At 49.6% G+C, this 13,601-nt stretch overlaps 1 protein-coding gene across 1 annotated transcript in view; it reads left to right on the plus strand.

Moving 5' to 3' along the window:
* XDH (xanthine dehydrogenase) overlaps positions 1-11,370 on the plus strand; it is a 57,004-nt gene extending 45,634 nt beyond the window's left edge. The window contains exons 29-36 of the mRNA XM_037066638.1: positions 601-729; positions 1,382-1,456; positions 3,386-3,438; positions 5,077-5,191; positions 5,963-6,028; positions 7,392-7,580; positions 8,820-8,993; positions 10,691-11,370. Coding sequence (XP_036922533.1) covers positions 601-729; positions 1,382-1,456; positions 3,386-3,438; positions 5,077-5,191; positions 5,963-6,028; positions 7,392-7,580; positions 8,820-8,993; positions 10,691-10,741 — 852 coding nt within the window. The 3' untranslated portion in view covers positions 10,742-11,370. The remainder of the gene's footprint in view (positions 1-600; positions 730-1,381; positions 1,457-3,385; positions 3,439-5,076; positions 5,192-5,962; positions 6,029-7,391; positions 7,581-8,819; positions 8,994-10,690) is intronic.
* The last annotated feature ends 2,231 nt before the right edge of the window (positions 11,371-13,601 follow it).

Below are 13,601 nucleotides of genomic sequence, written 5' to 3' on the forward strand. Positions count from 1 at the left end.
AAGGGAGCTAGTTCTGCACACATGCGAGACCCCTCACAGTGGAGATGGGTGGGGGAGCTGGGTTGGAGTGAGCACACCTGCTTGACTCTGGGGGACTGGCCAAATGGGATTTTTTAAAATCAGGGTTAGCTTTAAAAAACACTTTAATTTTTTTTATTTTTCAATTACAGTTTACATTCAATATTATATCATATTAGTTTCAGGCATTCGGCGTAGTCATTAGACAATCATATACTTTACACAGTGTTCCCTCTGCTATTTCCAGTACCCACTTGGCACCATACATAGTTATTACAATATTATCAACTATATTCCCTATGCTGCACTTTATGTCCCTGTGATTACCTTGTAACTACCAATTTGTTAAAGGGCACTTTTAATCACCATGAGATTTATGAAGTCTTTTTTCCAACTAAACCATTCCATAAAGTAGTGCTTCAAGTTCAGGCAGATGTGAGAGCATTCCAGTCTCGGTAGAATTATAGTTTACGAAATTGTTTTCTTGCCTGTACTTGTGGACCCGAGTCCTGCCTTGGAGAAGAGGCAGCCTCGCCCCATGCTCACCCTTTCCCTAACGGGCGGTGTCGTCTTTCTTCACAGGTGGCCAGCAGAGCTCTGAAAATCCCCACCTCTAAGATCTACATCAGCGAGACCAGCACTAGTACGGTGCCCAACACCTCTCCCACGGCCGCCTCTGTCAGCAGTGACATCAATGGGCAGGCCGTCTACGTAAGGAGCCCCGGGAACCAGCAGAGCTGAGGGCCAGCCCAGGGCTTTGGGTGCAGGGAGTCCCTGGGGTGGGAGGTGGAAGAGCCCTTCCAGGCTCGTTGGCTGTTGACCATGCCTTTGGCTCTCTTATCCAGGAGAACCCTGCTGCTCCAAATGCTGGAACCATAATCACTTCCATCAAAGTCAGGAAGGATGGGTGTAGTGGGGGAGGAGAGTCGGAGAAAACGCAGGGGGTTCTGGGAAGACATACTCCCTGGTGTGAGAACTGGCCACAGACAATGGGCTGAAATTGAAAATCTGTTGTGGGGTTGGCTGAATCTGACTTACCTGCTTCTCTCCCACCTGGAGGATATAATCAAACAAAAGAGTTTGATGGGAGAAAGTGCCTCCCTAGGGACCCCCCAAACATTTCACCCTTTGTCAGCCTAAGAACTGGGCCAGGAAGTACTCTCTGAGCAAAAGCCAGTGGTGGTCCCTTCGGAAGGGTTGAATGGTTTCTACCCTAGGCCTCGGTAATTTCTTAGAGAGTGACAAGGCTGTTTGAGTAGCACCCTGGGCACATTACTTAGACGTGTCTTTGTGGGGGCCCTCGAGGTTTTCCCTGAGCCAGGGCATGCAGAGGACTGATGTGTCTGGTGGGCATGTTCTTTAGGAAGCTTGTCAGACCATCCTGAAAAGGCTGGAACCCTTCAAGAAAAAGAATCCTGGTGGTTCCTGGGAAGACTGGGTAAGTCTGAGCTGATCCAAGCTGCGCTTGCGTGTGAGAGTGGAATGGAGAACAGGGGCCCTGTCCCCAGCCTGAGCCGGAACAGGAGATCGTGACCCACTCACACAGCGGGGAAGAGTTGAGGGGTCCGGGTGCTTTCACAGCACAGGTAAATGCTCAGCCTTGCGGGGCCCCTTCCTCAGTGGTTTTCATAGTTGAGAGAAGTCATTTAAGGAGCATTTTTGATCCAGGATTTTGACAGCTCTGTGGGCATTGGGGGTGTGGCTGCCTGAGCCTGAGAAGACAGCTCAGTGAGCACACCTCACTGTGAATTCTTCCCTTGGGCCAGGCCCCACACCACACTCGCCCATAGCCTCGATCAGCCTGGTTTTCTTCAAACCCCCATCTCTCAGAGGGCTGCCCCTACCGGCCTCTCCCCTTACCCAGCTGTGGAGTCTGGGTCCACTGAGATGTCCACTGAGGGAGCAGGAGGAAAAGACATTATATGAGAGTTTATATCATTCCTGGGATTTTGGGAGTCACAGAATAAGCACTCCTGATAAGAATGAGCCCAGTTCCTTGATTTGGGGTTGGGAGGCCTGCATGTCAGGAACCCTCAGAGGGCAGCTGCCAGAAGTGTGGGAAGGGAAGGGTGAGGCACAAGAGTAATGCATAGAATGTGACTGCGTGCGCACCAGCTCAGAGTGCGACAGGTTCAAAGGAAACTGGCTTTTTCTGGCAGACCCACTCATCTTACTCTGCCTCCCTTCCCTTCCACACTCATGCTAGCACACACAAACCCCGCATGGATGCAGGTGGGCTTCGGTAGTGTAGATTCTAGTGTCAGTTGGGAAGGCAATGTTAGTGTTTTCAACAACAGCCTTTACAGCCTGCTGACCTGAGCTTTGTCATGAACTGTTAGCCATATTGTCCAGTGTCCCTTAGGAGCAGATAACCTCAAAAAGGTCATGATCATGAAGGTGTAGTCAGGAGATGACAGGCATCAAATCTGTTCAGTGTCTGGATTGTATTGCAAACCAGTTATTATTTCCACCACTGCTGTATATGTACATAGTCGATACCATATACACATGGTAAGGATCCTAGAGAGACGTTTTCTCATCTGTAAGGTGAAATAATACTGCTCTTATAGGGTTGTGCTGAATATTAAGTAAGATAATGTGCGCAGATTACTCGACAGCATCTGGTGCATAGTTAAGAGCTTGGTTATTGATGACAACTGCCGTGCAAACTATATCAACAATAAATTAGATCTTAGTGCTGTGCTGGTGCTGAGGGTACCCTCAAAGACTTATTATGTAGTGAAAGAGACAGGATGGGTGGCGAGATAGATGGATAACTTTACTAATAGGAAAATATCTGTAAAAACATAGGTATCAAGTGAGCAATATAGAGAGTTGCTGTTATAATGGCCAGTATGGGGGTCATTGTCCAGGCGAGGCAATCAGAGAGGGAAGCTTGAGCTGGCTGGTGGGGGAAGGAGAGGGTTTGCACAGATATGGCAGGGGAATGCCACACACACAGATGTGCCCAGGGTGTGGAAGGGCTGAGAGAGAGTGAACACTTGAGTTTGGCTGGCCTGGCCAAGGTGTGTGTGCTACACCAGAGATGACTGGGGTCCTTGACATCAGGTATTTGCTCTATAGGCAATAGGGAGTCAATAGAGTAGAAAGTGCCATGGGCAGTGCGGTATGTAAGCTCCTCACTCTGCCTGGGCTGGGGGAGGCGGGGTGGCAGCCTGAGGCAGGAAGACTGGTTAGCACTCTAGGCTTCGAAGTCAAGGGCTGGAGGCGGGGGTGGCAGTGAGAGTCACCAGTGAAGCGTTGGTCAAGTTCCAGAAGAGGAGGTTGAGCTCACCAAAGCTTGGTGCTGGGTCAGGGTTTCTGGAACCATGCTTGCCCCTTCCTGATGGCCATTTCTCTTCCACAGGTCCTAGCTGCCTATGAGGATGCAGTGAGCTTGTCCGCTACTGGGTTTTATAAGTATGTAGGGTGCTCATCCGTCTCACAATGCACTGTCATCCTAGCCTCCTGGGGTCCTTCCAGCACTCAGTTCTGTCGGCCTGCAGACAGGAGAGAGCAGTTCCACCAAAACTCTTGTCTTTTCAGTGGACTTCCACTGATTTCCACTTAAAGATGTTCTAAAATACACGGGCCTTGGGGACATCACTGATTCCCTACAAACCTGTTTCTTCATTCATGACAGAATGGAACAATTTCCAATCACTCCTCCATCAGCACCCACCTGTGAGAACTGGGGTCGGGGGCGTATTCTGAGTTTCCTTGTGTGTTACTCGGTACTATGCATCGGATTTCTTTATGGAGTCTTTCCTTCAAAAGAATGAGAGGAGGATTTAGAACATGTGGCCTTGTTATAACGTGCCAAATTCACAGAACTGACAGTGACATTTACAAAAGAGCACCTGTCTTCTGCAACTGTGAAGTCCAGTGGTAGCATGAAGAGCTGGAGATCGGCCCAGCTGATTCAGAAGCTGTGAAAAGATATGCCCGTAGTGACTGCCAGCTGTAATGTTTCAGCTTTCCCTGGGAAGTTCAGCTAGGACCCTTTCCTTTCACAGATCAATGGATTTGGGAAAGAGTTCATTGTTTGCTTCAAAAATTTTTTTTGTAAATATATAAATATATCTTTATTTTTATTTTTTAGGCCAAGTAATGCTTTGCCAGTGCTCCCTGTGTTGTGTAATATTTGGTCTATGCAAGTGCAAATTAGTGTGGATTTTCTGATAAGTCCCTATTTCATTTTTAGAGTCGATGAAACTGGGGCTGTATCAGGGAATACCCAGATGACGACTGAGCTCTCTCCTGGGAGAAGCCTTCTTTCTCAGTCCTGTATTGATTTTATTTTCATGCAGATTCTGATCACGTCACATTATTTCCATGTAATGTACAGAATAACATAGATACAGAGCACTGTAAACTCTGATGTGAGAATATACACACATCCATCCATCCATATACATGACAGGCAAAATTGGAATTGCATAAGATACTCAGGATTGAAAAAGAAAAAAAATGTAGGGGAGCATCTATTTTTATTAATAACACTTCCCTCAAGTCGTTTGTTGAAATCTAGAAGGGACCCGTCGATGAGGGGTAATGCAGGCAAGTAGCTGCTTAAAGATGCACCCAGGCAGGTCTGAGATAGCGATCTCGCCAACTCTCACCCGTGAGCGTGTGTGAACAGCCCAGCAGTCCACACAGGAGCCTTTGGTTCTGAGATCGTGAGTTCTAGCTCGTGGATCTTTTGGACTGTGACTTTCATGTCCTTTGTGAGCTCAGGGAACCCTGTCACCTCTGTTCCCACCATGGAGAAGCCAGCACACTGACACTAAACGCTGCTCGGCTGCACAGAATGACTCGTGTGAGGGCCTTTGGCAAAATGGAGCAGAGACGAGAGACAGTGCTCTGGCATGCCTGGGTTTCGTTGAGTCGTTAAAATATTCAAACACATGGACTTTTTGGAAGAACAGATGAATGAAAAAATACAACCTTTGGGGTCTTAAGATCTTGTGGGACAAGCTGTTTGTATGTTTATGGGGGAGATTATATTCATCTCAATATATATATATATATACAATGTTTTTCTGTTTTCTGCTCCAGAACGCCCAACCTCGGCTACAGCTTTGAGACCAACTCAGGGAACCCCTTCCACTACTTCTCCTATGGGGTGGCTTGCTCTGAAGTGGAGATTGACTGCCTCACAGGGGATCATAAGGTAAGAAGTTTGCAGAACTTCAGCAGTAAAGGGGGGAAAAAAGAGAAACAACCGAATCGGAGCACCAAGAGACAAACTCTGCGGTTGGGAAAATGGTGTCTCACATCACAGCTTGGCAAACTTCCTGTGCAGGACCAGAGAGTAAAAACTCCAGGCTTTCTGGGCACAAAGATGCTGCTGGACATGATCATCGCAGCGCACAGGCGGCCATAGATGCAGAAAAACAAATAGGCGTAGCTGTGCCCCATGAGCGCTATTGATGCACACTGAATGTGAATGGCATGTGTTAAATAGGTTTCACATGTCACTGCGTGTTCTTTTTATTTTTGTTGGTTATTTAATAATGTAAAAACCAGCACTAGCTCACAGGCTGTACAAACACAGGGCACTGGCTGGATTCAGCCCATGGAACGTACTTTGTTGACCCCTTCCTTGTATTATCTACCCAGACTCAGTTCTGAAGCCCCAGCGGCCTACAGACCTGCCCCTCCCACTCACACGTGGGTGTGCGAGCAGTTGTTTTGGGTTACTGAGGTCGTTGCCATCCCAACCCCTCCCCCAGCTGCTGCTGAGAACTTGAACTTCCGCAGTGATGATGGCAGCAGAGACTGGCGGGAGGGTGAGTGTTCCTGTCGGAGCGTGCCCAGAGCACTCTGCTTGGGAAAGTGCCGTCTGGGTTGGCGCTTCATAGCCTAAGGGTCGCCGGGACCCGTCTGTCCTTCCACACATCCCTTTCTCCTCACACCGCTATTGTTTCGTCCTCCACTGTAGAATATTCGCACAGACATCGTCATGGATGTGGGCTCCAGTCTGAACCCTGCCATTGATATTGGACAGGTAAGGCTCGTGGGCAGGTAAGGAGCCTGGGTGGTGACACACTTGGCTATTGATGTGCCCTTCCCCTTCCTAGGGTCACCAGCCACAGCATCTTGTCCAATGTCATTTTTAGGCACATCTGAATGCAGTACCAAGAGTGTCTTCCTCAGAGTGGGAGTTAGATGGAGAGAGCCCCCCACCCTCCTGAGGAAGAAGGCAGATTAGTGTGGATTGAGTTGGAAAGGGCACTCCTACCTCGGAGAACAAAATAAATGGAGAAAACACTGGGTGTGCATGTGCACACATGTGCATACACATGCACCCACATGCACAGTGTGAGAGGGAGCACAGTTGGATGGAGATTGAGTTTGGGATCGACGTGCAGAAAGTGAGGTCTGAGGTCAGGGAACCTACCTGCTCCTCATTTTCCTTCCGGCCATGACAGCAATGTACTCAAGTGTGGGTTCAGACAAGAGGAGTAAAGGGATGGACTCTCATACTTTTGGAAAATACGAGAGTATTTGTTGCACAGAGCAGGTAGAAGAGGAAGAGACAGAAGGAGGAATCAGAACCTAAAGTATTGAGCATCTGGTAGAAAAGGTGAATTATATTTGTCAAAAATGGACAATCGCTGAGTATACAGAAACCGCGTCTTAGCCAGTCAGTCCGTTCATTTGCCGACCAGCTGCTGGGCAGGCCCTGTGCTGGGCCCCATAGATGTGAAGACGGTTAGCACGGTTTCCCCGACATTCTTGTTTGGCCAAGTGCGCCGCTCCCTGATTCTGAGGGCGAGGCTGGGGGAGCAGACGAGTGAGCCAGCGGAGTGTGCCAGGTGCCCCCAAACAGACCGGAAAGCTGCTGCAGGGCCACTCCTTTCCCCAGAAGGCAGGCAGGGATGGGAGTTCGAAAAGCCTGGAATCTACTATCCAAAAAATTCCTCCTCTCTGGTGGGGCTGCTCAGAAGCATGGTCCCACTCAGCACCCAGGAGGAGTGTGGGCGTCTGGGGGGCACTTGGCAACCATCCGCCTGTGAGTTTCTGTCTCAGCTTGAGGCCACCCTTTCCCCAGAGATGACATGGGAGGAACATCTTCACCTGCCCTAAGTCAGGTTTTAGTGGGAAATCATGCCCACCATGGCATGAGCCTCCTGGAATCTCTGACCAGTTCTGACCATCAGTGTTAATGCCCGTGCTCTTCCACACCAATGCTGGTGAAGGCCCAGAGTTTTTATTACAGGTGGGCGGGGGCCGGGTAAGCAGTGCAGGGCTGTTTGCAGCGTCTTTCCAGGCCCCCGTCTAGGTGGCTTGGTGCCTGTTGTGGGAAGCAGGGCCTGTCCCTGGGGGTGGGCAAGGCAGTGTGTCCACGGTCTCTGTCTGCCCTGCAGGTGGAAGGGGCCTTTGTCCAGGGCCTAGGCCTCTTCACCATGGAGGAGCTGCATTACTCCCCCAATGGGGTCCTGCATACCCGTGGTCCCAGCACCTACAAGATCCCTGCATTCGGCAGCATTCCCACTGAGTTCAGGGTGTCCCTGCTCCGTGACTGCCCCAACAAGAAGGCCATCTATGCATCCAAGGTACTATTGCCCTGGGCCGGGGCTGCCTTCCTGTCTGCACTGTGGGAGGCTGTGGGTGGGGACAGGGGCTCCAGCCGCCTGCCATGTGGGTCTTCAGGTGGCTCATCTGGAAGAGAGAAGAGAGCTTGATACTGGCTTTGGTGAGGGTGGTGGAGGGGAGGGCAGTCTTGCCTGAGAACCAGGGGACTGGGTTGAGCATGACACCACCTCCGTGTGGCTGAAGCCAGGGCACAGCGAGGAATTTCTCAGTCCAGTCCTGTGGGTCAAACCCTGACCTACACCCATGTCTCAGGTGCGTATCCTTGCTGTTTCGCCCCAGAGATGATCTCACAGATGCAGCACCCGTGTCATCCCATGAGAACCAGCAGATCCACTGAAAATGGGGCAGTGCCTCTGTGTGTCCCCGCCACCCCCTTCAGTGGCTGCTACTTGACCTAAGACTTGATCAGCATGCCTGAAGGATGAGACCATCCTCTGTTTCCTCTCTGTCCCCAACAAATATAAAAAATGGTTGAAAATCAATCGAGTTGATTGATACAGTTTTAAGTCTTAGGAAGACAGACAATCACCCGTAAGCAGTGAAACCCACTCCTTTGCCCATCTCATGGGTTCTGTTACCCTGGGAGGGCTTGGGACACTGCCGTCCCTGCCTTTAGTTCATGATAAAAGTGAGTTCCGTGGGGCCTGCCCCTGGAAACTGTGATTCAGCCGCGGGGGGGGGGGGGGGGGGGCAGGGCCCTGGAACATGCATTTTTAACAGGTGTCCCTAGTGATTCTGATACAGGTAGTGTTTGGTCTGTGCTTTGCGGGACAAAATCACCTCTGCTAGGAAAGGTTTTAGTTCTTGTTTGTCGTGATGCGTGTATTCTGGTAGATGCTGTAAGTATAACTATGCTGCCCGTAAATGCTGGGGTCAGCGTTGCGGGTGGATTATTCCCCTCGACTTATAACTGAGGAGCAAGTTGAAGTCCATGTCAGGTTTTGTTTTCGTTTGTTTATACAGTACAACTATTTAATATTACTTTTAATTGTGCATTATAGTCGCATGATGCCATCAGAGAATCACACAGGGTTCAAAGAAGTGTGCCCCCGAGGTCAAGTCCCTTACTAGATTGATTGTTCTCAGCCCCTGTCTGATGGAGGCTGGTCCGTGCAGGTGGCTGCGGTTCTGGCGTCACTGACCCTTCTGCTGTCGGGGCCTGTTGGCCTGACTTCCTGTCCCCCACTCTGTCCCCTCAGGCTGTCGGGGAGCCTCCTCTTTTCCTGGCGGCCTCCATCTTCTTTGCCATCAAGGATGCCATCCGGGCGGCTCGCGATCAGCATGCAGAAAATGCAAAGGGGCTTTTCCAGCTAGACAGCCCTGCCACCCCAGAGAAGATCCGCAATGCCTGCATGGACAAGTTCACTACCCTGGTATGATACCTCTCAGGCACCCACTCAGTCTGCGGCCACTCCTCGGTCTGGGGAGGCCGGGGCAGAGGCCTGTGAACTGCAGGGGGAAGTCCTGCAGGGGCGGTGAGAGGGCGGGCTCTCTTTCCACTGGGCAGCCTGGGGTCAGTGCCACCCTCCACTGTCCGGTTGAGGCACCCCCTTGAGCTTGCAAGGAAATAATAAGAAACCCGCTTAAAGTGCAGCTTCTAGCTGGGCCTCCTTAGAGAAAGGGGGGCTGTGTGATGCAGAGCTATCATCCACAGATTTCATTATTTCCCATGAAGATGAAGGTGATGGATAAAACCCCAAAAGAGCCTAATTTCGTGTCCACTGCTAGCATGTTTTTAAGATTCTTCTTTGTTAAAAATTCCATGTGAGGTACCATGGACACAGAGAGAAAAAGAGAAACTAAGGAATTAGATGACCCACATTGGTTCTGTGATTACCCTGGGCCAGGCTGATACTGGGGACACACAGGGGCCCTCGAAGACTTTGCAGGAAGCCAGATGGTGTTACTGTGTGGTGAATGGTTACTGCCCTAAGAAGCTTGGCTCCTGCATACATAGGATTCTTCAGTTACCTTTGTGCTGCCAGCCTCTGCCGAGGGAGCAGAACCAGGCTCTTCCTGATCCCCAAGTTGGAGTTCCTCTTGGGTTATTTGGAGGGAAATTTGATAGTTCCTTTGGGTTTAGAGGTGAAGTGGGTTCTTACGGACCCAGAGTGTTCCAGGAACGGGGAAAGTTCTGGAGAGCCCCCAGGGCAGGCAGATCTGCCACCCCAGACGTCAGCACTGAGAGTGAGGGAGGCGGACGGTCGTCCTTCAGGTCTGCCAGTAGCCTTAGCTTTGGGGCGAGAGCCACGCAGTGTGTGGAGCTGCCAGGCAATGAGGATGCCCCAGCTGTGCAGCCACCTTCCCCAGCTCAGAACCTTCCCACCGTGCCCGGTGCTGACAGTTCCCTGACCCCGTCCCCGAGAGCGGGGGGTTGGGGGGGAGGTGCTGCATGGCTCCCTAGAAGCTTGCAGACTTACTCCTTGTGAATAATCTGATGCATAACTCAATGATTTAATGAGCCACTCCTGGGCTCTAGACCTAAAGCAGAGATTCTAATCTAAGCCCCTTTGCTATGTAAAAACACACCAGTGATTTAAAACCCCTGCAGTGCATTTGACCAAGAAGCTGATTCTATGCTTTTGAAGAACTGTGAGTGCCGCGTAGAAGGGACCACTTCTGTGTCTGGCCATCCCTGTATCTCCAGAGCCTGTAGGGTGGCTGCCATGTGAAAAGTGCTCAGTAAAAATAAAGGAATGACTAGGAATGTAAGGGGTCCTGCCCTGAAGGCATTTCCAGCAGCTGGGACTGCTAAGTGGGTGGCATTTGGTCCTCACAGTGGTGGCTGGCGGTGGTGGGAGGTGACTACAAGAGGGCAGAGGGGCTCTGGCTGGACCGCTAAGCTGGTTGGAGCAGCATCTCCTACACCAAGAGGCTGTGGGTTTGATCTCAGGTCAGAGCACTTGTGGGAGGCAACCGATTGATGTTTCTCTCTCTCCCTTCCTTTCTTTCTAAAATCAATAAACATATACTTGGGTGACAATTAAAAAAAGAGAGAGAGAGACCGGGCAGGAGGAGACGTGTGCTATGGAAAACCCCAGGCAGTGAGTTCTGTATCGTTCCTTTCTAGTGTGTCACGGGTGTACCAGAAAACTGTAAACCCTGGTCTGTGAGGGTCTGAAGAGAAAGCCCCCAGCGGACTCATCTTCTGCTACTCGGGGCTTCCATGGAGCACGGAACACGAATCTACCAAAGTGGCAGGGTGACAATGCTGTGGTTCGTCTGAATGGTGTTTGGAAGAACACTGAATGCATTGGAATATTTTGATCAAACATGTGCTTTGCAAAATAATGATAAGCAAATTCTAAACTATTAGGCCCAAGACCAAAGTGGCTAATCCTCAATTAAGGGTCATTTCCTGTCTGTTTTAATCATGCATATGATTAAGTTGATTTAGGAAGTGTTTGTGCTACATTCTACTCACTGGGCAGACTGTACAACCTCAAGTGTCTGTCCTTCAAAGAGAATCACACAAACCTCCAGGAGCTTAAACCAAAGTTGCTTTAAATCCACGTACCTTCCTCAAAGGCCTTTCTTTCAAACCAGTTAACGTCGTGTTGTGACTTTAGTTCTTTGCCCGATTTTGCAATGGGACGGGGGGTGAGGTTGAAGCCTCTAACAACCTTTGGCTCATTGGAGAAAATAAAGAATGAAAGCAATTCAAGATTAATTGGATCTGATTTTGTTAAGTTGCACAAAGTAAGATTAGTTGAGCACCTACAGTGTGCTAGGTTTCTTCTCTTCCCCCTTTGTGAATGTTTTAAAAAAGGAAAGAAAGAAAAGAAACGGGAAAAAAAAAAGATCAGGTTTCCAATCTTCCTTTAAGCCAAAGTCACTTCCATCTAGAAAGGCTGCTACTCAAAATCAAGATCAGCCGGAAGAAAAACAGTCAAGGAGCCTGGATTTTCATCCAGCTCTGTCTCCATCTGTGTGACCTTGGATGTCAATTCCCTTTTCTGTGCTTTGCTTTAGTGCAAAACGGAAGGATGGCACTGGAATAACCTCCAAGGTCTTCTTTAGCTCTGAAGACTATAAATATATGGCCCAAAAACTCCAGTTAGATAAGGAATCTGCAGTTACAACTTGGCTTCCTTACTGTGGTGTAGTATCTGGGCCTAATGAACTCTGCTCAGATTCCTCCGAGTCCCTGAGGCTGGCAAAGAATGAGAGAAAGGCAGACACCCTGTAGCTGCTCTAGCGGGTGAGTGCATCGCTTTGAGGAACTAGGTGGCTGATGTGACATTGTCACGCGCTCTCATTGCATAAAATGCCCACATGTAACCAGACAGGGTCCATGGCTCTGGCTGAGGAAGGTGAGTGGAAACCACACAGTTGAGCCTGGAGCTTGATATCACTAATAAACAACACTGTGAGCTGGCTGGCATGGGAGGAGTGTCTAGCGGTCATCATGACCACACCAAATGCTGGTATCTTAGCCAGCTGTCATGCCTAGAGAATGCACACACCCAACACTCACATGCCTTCATTCACTCACAAACACGTTTTCCTACAAATTTCCCTTCCAACATGACTAAAACTAAAGAGCTTTAAAAATTAAACCAGTATTTTCATTGCTATCCACACTTGTCTGTTTCAAATGGTTTTTCTGGAATGTTCTAGGGCAGCGATTTCCCACAGGTGTGCCAGAAGAATGTTTAAAACATGCACTACCTGACTATTTAGTCAGGGGCACTGACCTCTTTTCTCTTAGGTCGTCAAATAAAAAATGACAATAGCCAACACAACAATTGTCTAGTGTGAATGTCCTGTCTGGAATGACAAGTATGTAGGTTTTATGTCATAGAGTTGCCGTTTATTGGTCATGTTACATAATGATGTTGCATCGGACTGGTTAAGTCTTGGTACCAGAAATCCATTATACAATTATAGGCACCTGATATTTTAAAAAGTCACTTTGGAGCAAAAAGAATAGGTAATTACTACTACTATTATTATTTTAAATCACAAGTGCACCCATTTTTTTGTCAAAGTGGCAAAAAAATGGTGTGCCTCAGAATCTTTGTAATTAGTTATGTAGCCATGAGACGGAACAGACTGAAAACCCCTGTTCCAGGGCGTCCCGAAACTGAGACACGTCGGCCATGGTTGCCGAGGCCGTGAGGGCTGCACATGACTGTGAATTCCCTTCGGAGCAGAGGGGCACTAAGGCAGCATGGTCATGCAAATCAAAGGAGCAAGTGTTCTGTGAGGCGAGGCGCTGTGTTCCCCAGGTACCCCGCTGTCTTAATCTGTCAACTGCCTAGAGTCTGCAGAGTGAGGATCCTAGGTCCCAAGGATGCCGCCCACAACGCCTGCAGTATCTGCTGGAGCCTGCAGAGGGCAGTGGGAGACTGGATGTGAGACCATGGTCTCTGCTGGCCCAGCTGCACCGCGTCCTTCTGTGGTTAGCACTAGGGAAGTGATTTAGGATCTCAGCGTACACTAAATGTCTTCAAAGATCTCTCCGAGAGCTGGAATTGAAACCGACCTGGGGTTTCACATGGACAAAAAATGCCTCAGAGGAGCTCCCTGAAGACATGGGTCAGCTGTTGAAGTTTCAGCTCCTGACAGTGGCGGGGTGGGTGTCTTATTTTCCGAGTGTGCGACTTGCCAGGGGCTAGGTTTAGTGCTTTACATACAGAATCTCATTTAATCCTCCCAGTGCCCTTAAGAAGTGGGACTTTAACCCCTGTAATGACATGAAGGAGAAGCCCTACCCACAGCCAGGCAGAGGGCTTACCCAGGGATGTTTACTCCTGGAAAAACACCCTGGCCCAGGGACTGCCTGCCGGCCACGCAGGCCAGGAATCCCAGCCCGGACAGGGACTTGGTCAGCCTGTCAGAGTGGACGCACGCTGAGCAGGCTCACGGAGGCTGGTGGAGGCATCAGAACGCCTATCTCTTCACCAGTAGCCAGGGGTAGGATTCTCACACTGGTGTGGCCAAGCTGCTGAGCTTCTGTCCGGAGGCAAAGAGTGAAC

This window comes from Sturnira hondurensis, unplaced genomic scaffold (assembly GCF_014824575.4).
Source record: "Sturnira hondurensis isolate 20B ecotype Veracruz unplaced genomic scaffold, ASM1482457v3 Scaffold0016663, whole genome shotgun sequence".
NCBI lineage: Eukaryota > Metazoa > Chordata > Mammalia > Chiroptera > Phyllostomidae > Sturnira > Sturnira hondurensis.